The 18,192-nt window shown below is 38.8% G+C and overlaps 3 protein-coding genes across 7 annotated transcripts in view; all 3 read left to right on the top strand.

Annotated features, from left to right (window-relative positions):
• Positions 1 to 295: 295 nt before the first annotated feature.
• LOC108601741 (glycine dehydrogenase (decarboxylating), mitochondrial) lies at positions 296 to 4,225 on the top strand. Its single transcript, XM_017989661.1, has 6 exons — positions 296 to 511; positions 566 to 644; positions 925 to 1,451; positions 1,863 to 2,596; positions 2,656 to 3,985; positions 4,052 to 4,225. The coding sequence occupies exons 1-6, from the start codon at positions 335 to 337 to the stop codon at positions 4,160 to 4,162; spliced, it is 2,958 nt and encodes a 985-aa protein (XP_017845150.1). The 5' UTR covers positions 296 to 334; the 3' UTR covers positions 4,163 to 4,225.
• An 8,428-nt stretch (positions 4,226 to 12,653) lies between these two features.
• Positions 12,654 to 14,212, top strand: LOC108602093 (ruvB-like helicase 1). Its single transcript, XM_017990117.1, has 3 exons — positions 12,654 to 13,470; positions 13,527 to 13,725; positions 13,783 to 14,212. The coding sequence occupies exons 1-3, from the start codon at positions 12,654 to 12,656 to the stop codon at positions 14,135 to 14,137; spliced, it is 1,371 nt and encodes a 456-aa protein (XP_017845606.1). The 3' UTR covers positions 14,138 to 14,212.
• Positions 14,213 to 14,883: 671 nt separating this feature from the next.
• The window catches only part of LOC108603064 (serine/threonine-protein kinase par-1), a 38,475-nt gene continuing 35,166 nt past the window's right edge, over positions 14,884 to 18,192 (top strand). For 4 of the 5 annotated variants that reach the window (XM_017991508.2, XM_017991502.2, XM_017991509.2 and 1 more), the window contains exons 1-2: positions 16,118 to 16,144; positions 16,213 to 16,312. In XM_017991508.2, the coding sequence (XP_017846997.1) occupies positions 16,133 to 16,144; positions 16,213 to 16,312 (112 nt within the window). In that variant the 5' untranslated portion in view covers positions 16,118 to 16,132. Of the gene's footprint in view, positions 15,244 to 16,117; positions 16,145 to 16,212; positions 16,313 to 18,192 lie in introns of those variants that run through there. The other variant, XM_017991506.2, reaches the window with a different exon arrangement.

Below are 18,192 nucleotides of genomic sequence, written 5' to 3'. Positions count from 1 at the left end.
TTATATTTATAATGTTCTCTTTTTTTACATGTACTCAAATTTTACTTTGTAATTATTTGTTGTTATTGTTAAAGAAAATTTGTCAAAAACAAGGTTTGCAATTGAAAACAATAAAATGTATTTTTGTTACACATTGTTGTAAAGCTTATGAGTTAGATAAATAAAAACAAATTCAATCAAATATAACACATACAGAGTGGAAATTATTTCAAGTGTAGTGATCATTGCTGATAAGCGCCAGCTCAGACAACGTTCAGCTCTCAATGCGGCGGCGACAGTCTTCGTTGATAGCTGGTGCGGTGTGTACGTGTAGGCGCTTACAACTTCTCTAAACATGCAACGTCTTGTGGCAAAACGCAGCTACGGCTTTGTGCTTAGGTGGCAACAACGTACGCTGGCCAGCACGCCCGTTGAGGATGTGCTCTTTCCCACCAAATCTGACTTTCCCAGTCGGCATATAGGTCCACGAAAAACGGATGTGGTTGCTATGCTGGACACGCTGGGCTTCAAGGTACCAAATGGTTTAAATAAAACAGCACTAACCTATTTTTGATACCAAAAACAGTCACTGGCGGAGTTAACCGAGAAGGCTGTGCCCCAAACCATACAACTCAAGCGTGATCTGTCGCTGGACAAGCCCCTTAGTAAGTATTGAAGCTAGTGAAACTAAAACATTTCCACACATTTCTTAAAACATTTTAAATTCACTTTTGTACAAAAGTTTTCTTAGTTAAAATTTCCAAAAATAGCCAAAAATGTTAGAGCGCAGCCCCCCTGGCGTGTTTTCGCTTTTGATAAGCCCTAAGCCTGGTTCAATAGGTCCCGCGCCTCACACTTGATAGCCCGCACGCTTATCAAATGCTTGCCCGCTTGTTTATGCTCAAGAATTTTCCACTCAATTTTGCTTTTTTTATATTTTTGCAGATGAGCATGAGCTGATACGACGCATACGTGATATTTCACTCAAGAATCAGCTGTGGCGCTCGTATATTGGCATGGGCTATCACAACTGCCACGTGCCACATACCATTGTGCGCAACATCTTTGAGAATCCTGGCTGGACAACACAGTATACGCCGTATCAGCCGGAAATCGCTCAGGGTCGTCTGGAATCGCTGCTCAACTACCAGACGCTCGTCTCTGAGTTAACCGGCTTGGACGTGGCAAATGCGTCACTGCTAGATGAAGGCACCGCTGCCGCAGAGGCCATGTGCCTGGCCACGCGCCACAATAAGCGTAAGAAGCTCTACCTGTCCAACAAGGTGCATCCGCAAACGTTGTCCGTAGTGCAGACGCGCGCTGATGCCTTGGAGCTGGAGATTGTTGTCGGGCCCATTGAGCAGGCGGATTTGCCCAGCCGTGAGCTGGCTGGCATACTTCTCCAGTATCCGGATACCTATGGTGATGTCAAGGATTTCGAAGATATAGCTGCACTGGCGCGCAAAAATGGCGTAAGTCTGACAATTAATTTTTTCTTTTTAAACACTTTCAAGGAAATTTTGTTATATTCCTTGCCGTCATATATATTTTTTGAACATTTTATTTTTAATTTTATTATTAGCATTAGTTTCATATAACATTAGACAGCTTAACATACAATGAGCATTATTAAAGGGAATAGAATAAAATATAGTACTTTAATTTTTTAGCATTGCATATATAAAAATTTTAAATTCTGAAGAACACTTGAATTTGATTGAATCTAACAAAAGCTTGGAGAATTTTAAAAATAACCCACAGAAATATATTTAAAAATAATTAGTATAAAAAAAATAGGTTTCTACTATCTTTTTCAATTTAATTCTTATACATTTTGAACGTAACTGTAACTGTAACTGTATTTTTATTTGTTTGTCGCTTAGACTCTAGTTGTGGTAGCTACAGATCTGCTGTCCCTCACGTTGCTGCGTCCGCCCGCTGAATTTGGCGCAGATATAGCCATAGGCACGTCGCAGCGTCTGGGTGTGCCACTGGGCTATGGTGGCCCACACGCAGGATTCTTTGCCTGCAAACAGAATCTGGTTCGTCTGATGCCGGGCCGCATGATTGGCGTTACGCGCGACATGGACGGGAATGATGCCTATCGGTTGGCGCTGCAAACACGCGAGCAACATATACGCCGTGACAAGGCCACCAGCAACATTTGCACGGCGCAGGCCTTGCTGGCTAATATGTCAGCAATGTATGCTATATACCATGGACCCGAAGGACTCAAAGCCATTGCCAATCGCATACATCACTTTGCGCTCACTCTGCAGACGGGTCTGCTGGAGGCGGGGCACGAGTTAGTCAACAAGAATTTCTTTGATACGCTGCGTGTGCGCTTGTCGGCGGATATGACGCTGGACGAGCTGAAGGAACGTGCTGAGCACAAGCGCATTAATTTCCGTTATATGACAGATGGCACAGTGGGCGTGGCGCTGGATGAAACCGTCAGCGTTGCGGATGTTGATGATTTGTTGTGGTGCTTCAAGGCGCAGACAAATGTGGAGCAGCTACTGGCACGCAAGGATGTGCTTAAGCACTCCATTGAGAACTCCAAATTCCTGCGCACCTCGCCCTATCTGCAGCATCCCATCTTCAACAGTTATCACAGGTAAGCCTGGCGTGCGACGAGTGCAATTGGTCTTATTTCATTCTCAACCCTTTCCTTAGCGAATCTCGCATGGTGCGTTATATGAAGCAGCTGGAGAACAAGGACATTTCCTTGGTGCACTCCATGATACCACTGGGCAGCTGCACCATGAAACTCAACTCTACCACCGAGATGATGCCCTGCTCCTTCCGCCACTTCACTGATATACATCCATTTGCACCCGTCGAACAGGCTCAGGGCTTTCATCAGATGTTCAACGAGCTGGAGCGCGATCTCTGCGAGATTACTGGCTATGACAAGATCTCGTTCCAGCCTAATTCTGGCGCACAGGGCGAGTACGCCGGCTTGCGTGCCATTAGAAGCTATCACGAGCATCGCAATGAGGCTCATCGCAACATTTGTCTTATTCCCATTTCTGCTCACGGCACTAATCCCGCCTCGGCGCAGATGGCCGGAATGAAGGTGGAGCCCATTCGCATTCTATCCAACGGCTCCATTGACATGGCGCATCTACGTGACAAAGCAGAGGAGCATGCTCGCGAGCTGTCCTGTCTAATGATCACGTACCCGTCTACAATGGGCGTGTTTGAGGAAACCGTTGCGGACATTTGCACGCTGGTTCACAAGCATGGTGGACAGGTGTATCTGGATGGTGCCAATATGAACGCACAGGTGGGTCTTTGCCGCCCTGGTGACTACGGCAGTGATGTCTCGCACTTAAATCTTCACAAGACCTTCTGCATACCACACGGCGGAGGTGGACCTGGAATGGGTCCAATTGGTGTCAAGGCGCATTTGGCTCCCTATTTACCTGGACACCCGGTTATCAGTCCGTTGAGCAGCGAGGAGCACAGCTTTGGTGTTGTCTCGGCTGCACCTTTCGGCAGCTCCGCCATTTTGCCCATCTCCTGGTCTTACATCAAGCTCATGGGCAGTCGCGGGCTGAAGCGCGCAACTCAGGTGGCCATACTGAATGCTAATTACATGTCCAAGCGTCTAGAGCAGCACTACAAGACGCTCTACAAGGCACCCAACTCCCAGTTGGTGGCCCATGAGTTCATACTGGATATACGCGATCTTAAGAAGACAGCCAACATTGAAGCAGTGGATGTGGCCAAGCGTTTAATGGACTACGGCTTCCATGCACCTACAATGTCCTGGCCCGTGGCAGGCACACTTATGATTGAACCCACTGAGTCCGAGGATAAAGAGGAACTGGATCGCTTTTGTGATGCCATGATCTCCATACGCGAAGAGATTGCGGATATCGAAGAAGGACGCATGGATAAAACCGTTAATCCTCTTAAAATGGCGCCGCATACACAGGCCCAAGTCATTTCGGACAAGTGGAATCGCCCCTACTCCCGCCAACAAGCCGCCTTCCCAGCTGTAAGCTGCAATTTCTACAACATTTTTATAAAGTTTTTTTTAATTATTCTCTCATTTTATTCGCAGCTGTTTGTTAAGCACGACTCCAAGATTTGGCCCACTGTTGGCAGAATCGATGATGCCTATGGCGACAAGCATTTAGTTTGCACCTGCCCACCTATCTTGCCTGCTTTGTAAATGAGTGTGCAAAAGCCCACAGATATACAAAAAATGCCTAACATATTTTAAACTTTTTTAAATAAAACATTTACATATATGTACCTTGTTAGTTGTTGTCAAATGGGAACTTAAACAATTTAACCAAGATATGTAAGCTGTTTGGTAGAAATTCAGTGTCATTCAAATTCAGTCATTCGAGCGAATTGAAAAATAAATTTGAGTAAACCAGGTGTCAGCATTTGTTAGGAGAACATTGAAATCTGTCTAAAGGTTAGTCTCATGAAACAAGTTGTTGAGCTTAGAAAACTATGCAAATAAGTATAGAACGACTTACGACAAAATTAACTACAACTAAGCGAACGACACCCAGGAGAGGAAATTTGAATGAAAAACGTATTAAAAACAATAATTCGATTAACATTTATCTAAATAATGAGAAAAAAGAAGGGTATTTTACTTGTGCTTATTATGATGTAATTTAATTGTTGACCCATTAATAACTGTGCAGATGTCGATTGTCCAGAATTTATATAGTTATGTATATGATATAGTTGTGTAAAAAAGAAAAAGAAGGAATGTAAAGAAGTGGCTAACGGAAAATAAAAATAAGTTGCGCTTTGACCCAAAAGGCGCAGAGCATTAGTCTTGGCATTTACGTTTATACTCGTTTGAAATTGTGGCTTTGATCTTATGCTGCGTATGGTGCTGTTTGTTCTTGGATCCGTCAGCTGTAATTGTAGTCAAGCTAATTTCTAATATTAATAATGTACACACACCTCCATGTCACAGGTGCTAAACTCGAGATAGGTAAGATTCCACGACACCTCCAGTGTATCTAGCCCCAAGCCATTTACACAATATCGGATGAAGGCATGCGGTCCGCTGGTTCAATAGCTTGGGATGGAGAAGCCATCCTGATTGCAGAACTTGCCGTTCTGCATCAGTGGCGACTGCGCATCGATACCATCACGAATAATGCCATAAACATGGCAATCGCTGTCGGCAAACGGTTTGTATTCGATTTGAATATCAATAACATTGCCCCGGACGTACCTTGATGTGATATTCGCAGTAGGGATGTCGGAAATATATCAAAATATCGATATATCAGAATGTACAAACTGCTTTCAAAAAAATATAATGTGAATATATTAAAACACAAATGTTAACATGTGATATTTTTTTTATGATATTATGCTGCACATCAATCTCGCATCGTGGGAAGCTAACGATGCGGGATGAAGCTATATACACTACGGAAATGTCAAATGGACAAAGGAGTACCGGAAGGAAGAATCAAAACACTAATTCAAAGCGTGGACACTCGATGGAACTCGTGCTTGGATATGCTCAACGCGTTCGTTGCACTAGCTGACGAAGTGGCATTTGTAATTTTGAGTAGACGAACCTCCGGCATCTCGCCAGAAATGCTCTCAGTGGAGGAGCTGAATATTTGTCGCGATTTTTGCCATGTTCTCCAACCTTTTAAAGAAGCCACTGATAATGTGAGCGGGGATTCTTACGTGACCGTCAGCTTAGTGATTCCAATGATTTCTATGATTAATAAAAAATTAAAAGAAGCTAATATGGATACCGCTGACGGCATCCTAGCAAAAGATACCCTTCTAAATATATCAGAAAAGCGATTGAGTGGATTGCTGCAGAATAGCATACTCATGAAAGCCACTATGCTTGATCCTCGATTTAAAAAAATGTATTTCGATATACCTCTTCATGTAAAAAATGTCACTGATGAAATCATAAAGCAGATGGTTAAAAATAAGCAATCAGAAATACTGCCTTCGTTTGAAGGAGAAATGGATTGCGGAGAACAGGACATGGTCTCTTTAAGCGTACAGGAATCTTTTCTAGATCTGCACAACTGGACCATAGAACTCCGAGACTCTGTAGTCCAGAGTTCCGAAAGAAAGGAAATGCAGCTTTTCTTTAGTATGCCATTTTGCAGTTGGGAGACAAATCCTTTGGATTTCTGGATCTCACAAAAAATATCTATGCCCATGCTAGCGAAGGTGGCATTAAGTTGCTTGATCACGCCTGGTAGTTCGGTTTCATCGGAACGGTTGGCTTCTGCCATAAAGTGTGTTGTTTGTGACTCCCGTAGTCGTATGACAGACCAGCATGTAACCGAACGAGTTTTTTTAAAATCATTAAAAACAGATTTGTTTTCGAATTATTAACTTATGGCAATAAGTACGAATGTATTTCATGAATTAATAATTATTTTTATTTTTACTAATTATAATTAATCAGAATCATTATATAAAATAAAATTTAACACAATGGGCTGTGTATCATATTCCTTAATGATTTTTGTTATTATTTTTTTTTTTATCACAATGACAATAATAAACCCTAGCGCATTGGGTTTCAACTTTTTAAATAAAATATTTTATTGTGTCTCAAATGTCTCTTATTTGCAGCTCATATAATCAAAGATTATAAGTTTTTTTTGAATATACATATTCTTAGGCCTATAAAGGACCCAAATTTACATCAACAGGAAACTTTTATTCAAATTTAGTAACATAAAAAATATCAAAATATCGAATATCGAATTTTATGAGATTTCTCTATTAAAGGCAAGCGGCACAGCCTTTGCCTTATGATTGTTTTAGCTGCACAATAAATTCTCTCTAGGCTCTGCCATTTAGTTTGATAGCTTAACTCTTTGTTGCCGTAGCAACAATAAATTCTCGCTGAGTTAAGCGCTTTCAGCAATTTAGTTCGATTTGTTGCAGCAAGCGCTCTCTAGAGATTTTATTTATATATTATGATTAGCTATAAAATCAGCGCGAGATACAAGAATTACTTTCTGCTAGTGCGCGCCCTTTAAGGCTTGAGTTTGAATTTTTTTTTTTAATTTTTTAAATATATACACAATCTTAAATTTAAACTTAAATTATAATATTTTTTTTTCTTTTTAATTTTTTTTTTAATTTTTTTTTGAATTTTTTTCATTTTTTTATATTTACAAACTAAACTTATATTTAAACTTAAATTATTATCTTAATTTTTTATTTTTTAATTTTTTAAATATATACACAATCTTAAATTTAAACTAAAATAAGGTGGAGGCTTCTTGATTGTGCTGGAATTTCCGAGGTCTTGGCGGGCAGGTAGATGGGAAGGGGTTTCTTTTTATTGGTAGACGAGTTAGCGTTAACGAAGTTCTCATGGCCGCTGTCTGCCAGTCACCACCCCCCAACCATATTCGGTCACCAGGTAAGCAAACGGCAGCATGCAGATACGATATACCAAGTTTTATATTCTTGTATTGATGCACTAGTGTTAGCTATCGGGGGAGAGACTTCCTAGGCTAGAATTGCTATTGGAAATGCAGAGTGACAAATTTCACATTTATTGTTTCACATAATCGGAGAGTGTGGTATAGATTGTCGCCTTCGAGATGAGTATCTCCAAAGAGGAACTCGCTTCCGCAAAAGCGGGTCCGACCATAAGCGCATTGAATCGGAGTAGAACAATGTTCCTGAATGAGTCGTGCAAATAGGTTAGAGTATATGGGCGGCTTTAAATACAGAGAAGGAGGTTTTTAACGATTTATTGAAGTGCCTCGCAATATATACATAAACATATATATACATATTTCAAAACATTGATATTTGCGAGGCACTTCAATAAATCGTGAAAATATAAGTTTACCCCCTTCTCTGTATCTAAATATTTATTTTGTGTTTGCGCTATACATCTTTTTGTAATATGATAATAGATACCGCCCATATACTCTAACCTATCATTGTTTATCATTTCTAGGCTTTTATATTCGCACGACTCATCCAGGAACATCTTGTCTAATATTTTTTTAATATTTCTGTACTCCGATTCAATGCGCTCATGGTATTTTCTTTCACTACAATTAAGGGAACCCGCTTTTGCAAGAGCGAGCTCCTCTACATAATTGTTTTTTTTAAATTTATGTAAATAAGTCTCTTCGAGATACTCATCTCGAAGGCGACCATGTCGTAAATACCACACCCTCTTTAAATGTGTGAAACAATAAAGGTGGGCAATGTCACTCTGCATTTCCAATAGCAATTCAATTGCTTTTAAATTGGAAGCGCAGCCATCTGTAATAATTCCAAGGAAGTCTCTCCTCCGATTAGCTAACACTAGTGCATCAATACAAGAATATAAAACTTGGTATATCGTATTTGCATGCGCTGTTTGCTTACCCTTATTGATTACCGAATATATGGGTCGCAATGATTTGTCGGTGACTGACATTGCAACGACCATGAGAACTTGTACACACTTGCAAAAGCCTTTGCAAGGTAACACTAACTCATCTACCAATAAAAAGAATTTGCCCCTGTGGGAAATTATAAAAATAATTTCTTCCATCTACCTGCCCTGCCTCACGCCTTGATCTATAAATATCATTTCCCGTTGAAAGTCTAAAAAAAAAAAAAATACGTTATCTTAGAATCTTTGACTGTCTTTGACTGTTGACTATTGTATCGAGCTACTCATTACATTCCCCTCCGACGGCTGAAGAGATTTCACCCCAGCGATCTCCCTACTCGCAAGATCTCCTAGTTACCCTTTGTTGTAATTGTTATATAGTTTTAGTCCCCACTAGGTTATGTTCATACGAGACTGAACGATTCCCAGTGAATAAATAAAATAATAATAAAGATTACTCAGAAAAAAAAAAATAGCTACTCATTATATTCAACGCCAGGCAGTCTGTTTTTTTTTTTTTTGTTTTCTTTTCAGCTTTTTAAAACAATATTTATGTGCAACAATTCACATTGCAAAATTTCTTTAAAGTGCAAATACCTTTTTAGCTAAAACAGTGCATGAATATTGTTAACAATTTTTAAATATTATTATTATAATATTTTTTGCACACTTAATTGCCTTAAGCCTCTGTTAAAAGTTTCTTGAATTAAATATCAATACTTCATTTAATGCATAATACACAAGAATCAAAGCTCTGATTCATATAGCAATTAATAATTTTGCTAGTTTCAATCGTTTGCAGATATTTCTTTCCAGCATGCATAGGCATTATTTTTATTTACGAAGCGCAAAGCAACAGCAAAATGTAAACAACAGCGAATCTTTATGTATACAATATATGTATGTATACATATATACATACATATGTACATACATGCAAACCTTAGCGAAGGCATAGCATTTATTTCAGCTTTTATGTTTCGATTTATTTATATGTACATATTTATTGTCGCTGCTGATTAAAACACAAGTATTTTTAATTTATGCATGCATATTTGTTATATAATAAATTATATAAACCAGTACTACTGATACATCGCGTGCAGCCAGTGCTGACAGACTGCAAAGGCTAAACACAAAGTAGTGACTGTGAATGATCTTGGTAATAAATAAATATTCAATTTCATATTACATCACGTTCACATGAAGTCACGTTCATATTAAATCACATGCATACATATATGTCAGCACTATTGCAAATAAGCGAAATTATTTCACGCAAAGGGTTAGTCCAGTCAAACGTAGTTTCCTTTGCTTTGTCTTTTTACTCAATAAATAAAAATTTACTCACTTTTTGGCAATTTCCAGCACCCGTTTAGAAGCCTCCACCTTCATTGGTCTTAACATTTTGCATGTTATGCAATAAATTAAATTGCCCACAGATATGTTGCCGAGACTAGTTAAAACAATACAGCAAAAGAAAAATTACATCATAATATTTTATTTTATATACAAAATTACAAAATTATTAAAATTAAATTCAGCTAATAATTAAGTGCAAAATATGCACACAAAATATTAAGATTAGCGTGTCAACAACACTTTCATGTGTTTGTTGTTGTGTCGAAAATTTAATTGCGAACTTTTTTGTTGCTTTGACGAAATGTGTGCATTTAAAAAAAAATTAAAACAGCAAGCAAGCATTTGGACGCCCCGTTGGTGACCAAATCAAGAGTGCAGCTCGAGAAATGTCCGTCCATGTATATTTGACATTAAATAAATAAATTCAAAATTAAATCTGGTTTAACTTACTTACAGAGCATGTTGGTCGAGCATGTTGAGCTCGACGAAATTTTCATCGTTAGTGGGAATGCTCGACTCCAAATTTTGTGTTGGCCGAGCCGCTCGAATGAAATAGAAATCAATCTATTTTGTTTGTGTTGGCAACAACATGCTCGTCAATGGATGGCAATGTTAGCACGAGCATTACTTGCAAAAAAATTTTTTTGAGTTAACACCTGCTTTTAAAATGTCTAAGCAATTTTTGCAAGATTTTATACATTGCCTTCAAAACGAGCCTGCGCTGTGGCAAGCTAAAAGCGATGCATTTAAGATTTGACGCGCGCCACAAAACGGGACACATCGAATTTGAGTCATTGTTAACATTGTAGCTTTTTTTTTTGGCTCATTGGAAGCATGTAAAATATTTTGGTTGTTGCTACTAACATGTCACCATATCTGATAAATTCCAATTAGAATTACAAATCATTATTTTTGGAAAATATCGTAGTGACTATATAGTTTGATTCTTAAATAAATTATTACTTTGATATAATGCCATACATTTAGCGTCTAGCTTAATTAGATAAAAATCTAATAAATCTGAAAACACTGACAACAGTAACGAAAATGAGAGGGGTTGGACATGAAAACAAAAGGAAATGTACGATTAATTGTGCATTCTCGCACCCAACCGTGTTTGTCTCTCTCTAACAAAAGGAAATGTACGATTAATTGTGCATTTCTTCCTCCCCACCCAACAACATTTGAAGTAGAATTCAAAAGGAAATGTGCGATTAATGGTGCATTCTCGCACCCAATAGGCACTCTATTTTTTAGGACTCTGTCTCACAAATAATACATATTTTTTATTAATAATTATAACTATGTAAATACGTATGTACATGCATGTACATCCAGCCGCAGCTGCAAATAGGGCGTGCCGTGTATAATGCGCTTGGACTCTTCTATGGGCAGTCGACAAAGCTTCAACTCAACTCAAAATATAGAGTGCCATAATATTTTGCATGCAGTAATGCTTGTGCCGCATCTTCAGCAGCAACTGTTGGCGGAAAATTTACTACACAAAGCAACAACAGGCAACAAGTAGCAACAATGCTATTGATAACACACATCGTTAAGATATTTGCATTTTTGGCGCACACAGTTTACTAAATTTTTGGAAGTGGACACTTATCTTTGTTGAATTCTAATCCCGAACCGAAACGTTTATTTGAAATGTGAACAACTGCTCCAGTTGTTGTTGCGGCAATTGTTGTTGTTGGTGTTGTTGTGGAACACGTACTTGCAGAAATAATCTAAGAAATAAAATAAGAATATCCCAATTTTGTTGCTGTTGTTATTGTATTTGCATTCATAAATTAAATTGTTGCTGACGATATCACACAAGAAGTTATTCAAGTTGTCAATTGAAATTGACAATGACAATGCACTGGGCCTTTGAATACAGTGTGCATTCATAAATACAATTTACAACAACATATGAATAAATATATTAATATATAGTCGTAGAGTAAGATACAGTCTTATGGGTTTCATTTTGGCGCATAAGCTCAACCATGCCTCAACCTCGAAAATGAAGGCTTACTCTACGACTATGCTGAATCCCTATTGCAGCTTTTACAACTTAAATTTATAAAAAATATTCATAATAATGCGCTTAATTATATATATTAATTATACTTACAAGGAATCGTCCACACTTTTCACTTTTTAATTTTCGCACAATGACTTTAACTTTGAATTTAAACGTCAAAATTTTTCAAAGTCATTATGTCATAAAAAGTGAAAAGTTTTCGAACACCATTTCAAACACGTTGCATTTTAGCAACGTTGCTAACTTCAAACAAGCAAAAAGTTTTTGTTTTACAAAATGTCAGCTAACATTGCGCACAGTGACAAAAGCTCATTTTTAGTTTTAACTGCGCGCCGTAATTAAATAATTTTCTAATTAGCCACCAATGCCAATTAAGTTCAATAGATTTTTGTTATTTTTAGGCATAATTTCATAATGAAAGTTTCATTGCTCTTATATACATTATATTATACCCAAACCGATATCTAGTCCGATTAATATTCTTGTTTTTTTTAAACATATACTATTTTAACATTTTAGACCTGATTTTCCTAGACCCAAACCATACTGTCCATCCAGGTTTACCCAATATATCGATGCTCATTGGCCATTTTTATTATAGACAAATATGCTTTATATACGTTCTGCGGCATGAAAACTTACGTATTACGTACGTTTTTTTCAAATTTATTTTATTGGTTAAAGTTGACATACGATGTGGAGGTGGAAATCATCGAAAGCAGTATCGATAGTTATCCATGCCTAGTTTGTCACCTCTAGTAACCAAGCAGGCCGGCGTTTTGTTTTAGCAACACATTTTAAATATTTACTGCTGTTTGATCAATAAAACAGTTGCCTTGGTGTGGTGAAATTGTTAAAATATTTTAAAAACACAATAAGCGAAAAGCAATAATGAAGATTGAAGAGGTAAAGAGCACAGTGCGCACTCAACGTATAGCAGCACACAGCCACGTGAAGGGCCTGGGGCTTGATGAAGCAGGCGCGGCCATACAAAATGCTGCTGGCTTGGTGGGTCAGAAGGCGGCGCGCGAGGCGGCTGGCATTGTAGTGGACCTTATAAAGAGCAAGAAGATGGCTGGACGTGCTTTGCTGTTGGCTGGTCCGCCAGGCACTGGTAAAACTGCTATTGCTTTGGCTATAGCTCAGGAGCTGGGCAACAAGGTGCCGTTTTGTCCGATGGTTGGCTCTGAGGTGTTCAGCAATGAAATCAAGAAGACCGAAGTGCTAATGGAAAACTTTCGTCGCTCGATAGGCTTGCGCATACGCGAAACTAAGGAAGTATATGAAGGTGAGGTGACTGAGCTGACTCCAGTAGAGACTGAAGCCCCAATGGGCGGTTACGGCAAAACCATAAGCAACGTGGTGATTGGTTTAAAGACCGCCAAAGGCACCAAACAGTTGAAGCTAGATCCAAGCATCTTTGATGCTCTGCAGAAGGAAAAAGTTGAAGTGGGGGATGTCATCTACATTGAGGCCAATAGTGGCGCTGTCAAGCGTCAGGGACGCAGTGATACATTTGCCACCGAGTTTGATTTGGAGACAGAAGAATATGTGCCATTGCCCAAGGGTGATGTGCACAAGAAGAAAGAAGTTATACAGGATGTAACACTACATGACTTGGATGTGGCCAATGCTCGTCCACAAGGCGGCCAAGACGTGCTCTCCATGATGGGTCAGCTGATGAAGCCCAAAAAAACAGAAATCACAGGTAAGCTGGACACGATATATGTGTTTAATATCTTATAACTGTAATACTCCACATAGATAAGCTGCGGATGGAGATCAACAAAGTGGTAAACAAATATATAGATCAGGGTATTGCCGAACTTGTGCCTGGCGTGCTCTTCATTGATGAAATACACATGCTTGATCTGGAAACATTTACATATTTGCATAAAAGTTTGGAGTCTCCCATTGCTCCTATTGTCATATTTGCCACCAATCGTGGACGTTGTGTCATACGGTAAATACTATAACCAACTTTATCCGACTAAAATTTCAACAAAATTATATTTTGCAGCGGCACCACCGATATAGTTTCGCCACATGGTATTCCATTGGATCTGCTTGATCGCTTGCTTATCATACGCACACTGCTGTATTCTACCTCAGATATGGAACAGATCATCAAATTGCGTGCCCAGACCGAAGGACTTCAGCTGGAGGAAACTGCGTTTACGCGCCTTAGTGAGATTGGTACCAGCTCCACTCTGCGCTATGCCGTTCAACTGCTGACACCGGCTCATCAGATGTGCAAAGTGAATGGGCGTAACCAGATTACCAAAGATGATATTGAAGATGTACACTCGCTATTCCTGGATGCCAAGCGTTCTTCTAAGCATTTGTCAGAGAAGAACAACAAGTTTATGTTGTAAATTCATTTAGCTAGTTGCATACAAATTCCATTTTTCATTTTGAATCTTCAATAAAGCCTCAATACCATCAAATGGCGTGATATGTGAATAAGTTTATTGTTTTCAAATTTCTCATTTTGTATTTATTCTGTAAAATTGTTTTTTGGATATAAACCAATTAACAATTGAGTATTTTCTTTCGAATACAGTTAACAGAAAATATTATATTAAATACTGTATGCAAAAATGTTACGCTAACCGTGGATTATCCAAGCCCCAGCATGTTGTATGTAGGCATGGATTATCCGGTCTAACATGATTTGGCCCGGATAATACAGTGCCGCGCGGTTGTTTTTCCAAAATCAAAGGATCATTTTTAAGTATTCAGGTTCAACTTCCATTAACCTCTGTATCTTTAATTTTAAATTATTTACGCTATTTATTTCCACTAAATACGTTTTTTTTTTAGCTAAAAATAAACTGGCAGCACAGCTGCTCCGCAATATTGTTGTGGATAATACTCGCTTATTTCTTGCGTATTTTGCGACTCTGTCGCACTTATTGTATTTCTGTTGCTGCACTGTTCGCACAATTTCAATCTTATACTAATGCTTATACTTACACTTATACTTATACTAAAATATAAACACAAGAACCGTTAAGCGCGTCGGACGTGTACCCTCTGTGTAATTTTTGTAAATATTAATATTTTTGCCGGTAAATAAATGAATAAAATATATTAATTGTGCGCGGCTTAGGAAGGCATAATATGGCAAGCACAGGCATAAATAAGTAGCACATGTATGATTATAAAATAGGCTTTTAACGCGCTGCTGTGAATAAATGATATGATAATGTGTGTGTGTGAGTGTTTGTAACGTAAGCGCATATTTCGTAAATCGCTCCCACAATAAAAAATGCTTTCTATTAGTTGTGTGCAAATTAATGCCTTTTAAATGGCTGCATTTTAAGAAAATGGAAACATTTGGTGGCCTTTGGTATAACAAGCAGCTGCAGAAACAACAACAAAAGCAACTACAGCTACAAAGCGACGGTAGCTAGAATATACTACAAAAACAACAATAAGAACAGCGAGCAGCAGCAACAACAACGCCACTAAACAGACGGTAAGTGCGTATGCACGTGTGAGTGTGAATGTGAATGGCTGTGGGTGTATTTAAGCACATACATACATATGCATTTCATATCTGTGTGTGCTGTGTGTAGGTGTGTGGTGGGCTGAAAATTAGCGGTAGTCTTTGCACTCATGAGTATGTCTGTCTCCCTGTTTCTATGCGTGGGCGGCGTTAAAGTGAATTCCTTTTTTTTTGGCATTAACCGTTATTACTATTTAAGTAGCACGCCAGCAAATTACATAATTTCTTTATTTTTTTTCGCCGCAGTCAGCGAAAATGAAAGTGGCGCTGCTCGCTACTGGTTTCCTATGCTCATGCTTCTTGTCTTTGTTGTTGCCTTCGTTTCATTCTTATTGGAGTTCCATACTAGTTTCCACGCTTGCTTTGTTTACATTGTTGTTGTGCTGACGAAGCGACGCGCTCGCTTTGTATGGGGTTTTATTTATGAATGAGGTATTGAGATTATTAAAATTAATTGCAAACATACGTTTAGATTTTGATTTGTGCGTAAGCAGCCGCTAACTGATTAATCTCTTCATTATGCTTGATACACACTCACACTTATGCAAGCACGCAGGCGCAGCTGGCTTTTGTATGTGTCTTTTCGCCGTAAATCAAATCAAGCGCGTATATACATACATACATACATACGTATGCATGTATATGTGTGTGTATAAATTTAAAGCGAGCTTTTTTTCGGCTGAAACAACAAATTTTTATATTTATGTCGCCCACTTGCTGTTGCCGCTCTCTCACTCTCTCGCTCTCTTTCTTTGTCTTCTCTGCAGCTCGCTGCCGCTTGCCTATTACGTCTGTTGGCCAATTTCAAACATTTTGGCAACAGCACAGCATTTACAGATACACATGTACATACATATGTATGTACAAATATGTAAGTATGTACATATGTATGTAAAAAAATTTTTGCTAAATTGTTGTGATGTTGTTGTTATTACATAGAAAAGCAACAGCTGCTGCTGCAGCATCTACAAAGCTACTGGGTCTATTGTGAAGCAGCCTCATCAACAGCAGCAGCAGCAGCAGCAGCCGCAACAGCCTTGTAAGCGCCACCCACACAATAGCAACGGACCACACAAAAAAAAGCGTTTTTATTTTTTGTAAAGTCAAAGTAACCCACACCAACAGCGAGTTGTATGCATGCATTTACAGCTGTTAAATAGTTAATGTGTGTGTGTGTGTGTGTGTGTGTGTGTGTGTGCATGTCTCTCTCTTTCTCGCTTTTTTCTCTTTGACGCTCACTCAGTCATACACGCCTGTGACGTTCGCCTCCTACGCTAAATGCTTTTCAAGTCAAGTTTTCAAAAGCGTCATGTTTGCAATGTTAAGTAGTCTTGCATATACACTATTGATATACAGCTTCTCGCGTTAGCTTAACGGTTCTTTTATAGAGTATGCAGACGTTGCCATTTGAAAAATATGTGCGCATTTTCTTCTTTGCGTTTGCTTGCCGTTATGCCTTGTTTAGTAAGCGAATTCAGTTAATGCTCACGCAGTGACTAACTGTAAATATTATTTAAAGTGTAAGTATGAAATTCGATTTCATACTAATTTTGCTTTTGACTCACAAACAGGTATATATGTATGTAAATGATACGTATGTATGTATGTATATGCGGAATAAACGAGCAAGAAGGCTGCAGCTGTCGACCCTCTCATGCTCTCGGCCTCTCTTAAGAAACTTGCGCCAAATACCATTCTATAGCAATGTGAGAAACAACTTATTGTTTGTCTGTTGCAATAACTGCCAAAGCCACTGAGCAGCCTAAGGAGAGAGCAAGACAAGTGCAAGGTATGAAAATGGGCCAACACACACATACACACGCACACATGTGAAAACTTAATACCTAGTATTGCTTAACATTTGGCTAGACAAAGTGTTTTTTAATGCATGAGCTAACAAGTGCAGGCGCTAGATGGCGCCAGTCTATGCATGCAACATGTTATTAAATTAATTTTCTATGGCCGTTCAACTTACCTTTACTTATTGCTTACTTTGTTACTAACTCAACTGCGACGGCCTCTGCGAGTGTGTGTGTGTGTGTGGGCGGCTTCTGATTTTGGTCGTTGACTGGGACGTTGAGTGGGACGTCGCTCTGACTCAATATACACCAACACAATGATATCCAAACAAACATACATACTTTGTTGATATGTATGCACACACACACACACGTACATATATTTTTGTATATGTAGCGATAAGATGCATTGGAAAAAGTGCTAAATATTTGCACTTAACAATATCATGGAGCACCTGGCTATATACACAGTTTTCTCTCTTGCTCGCTCTTTCTTTCTCTCTCATTGCTCGCGCCGCTCTTTAACTTTTAACTGTAGTTTAAACAACGTTACGTGCTGCTGCCTTAACGTCTACTCTTATCAGCGTTATTTACACTGCCTCAACTCAATTTATATACGTTCGTACATATCTATGTACAGTACTTAGTGCCGCACCTTTTAGCAGCGTTCAAATAAAAAGAAAAGGTGCAAAAGAGAAGAGCGCAACATGAAATTGCATGATTCATACGCTTGGCATTTCGCTGTCAGCGTCAGCGTTAGCGTTGCTGCCACATCGCTGCTCACTGTCCCGTTTGATTGTTGGGGTGTATGTGTGCTCTGATCTAGTCTCTCTGGTCTTTGGTTTGCCGGCTGCTTTGCTTGTTAATTTTAATTGATTTTAATTTGATTTGCCTTGCGCGTAAGTGAATTTTCGTTAGCGCCATCTTCTACACTTTCAACGCCCAAGTACATGCCAACATGCATACATATGTATGTATGTATGTATGTATGTACATATGAATATTATGTATATATACATACATAGGTACTATATATTTAACTATGCTAAACGAGTTTGTTACGCTCCGTCAGCTACTGCTGTTGATGGTCTGACCCACATTTATGGCAATTCCTAAAAAC

The sequence above is a fragment of the Drosophila busckii genome, chromosome 3R (genome assembly GCF_011750605.1).
Source record: "Drosophila busckii strain San Diego stock center, stock number 13000-0081.31 chromosome 3R, ASM1175060v1, whole genome shotgun sequence".
Classification (NCBI taxonomy): Eukaryota; Metazoa; Arthropoda; class Insecta; order Diptera; family Drosophilidae; genus Drosophila; species Drosophila busckii.
The sequence above is the reverse complement of the archived record's forward strand: the minus strand, read 5'-3'. Positions and strand labels throughout refer to the sequence as shown.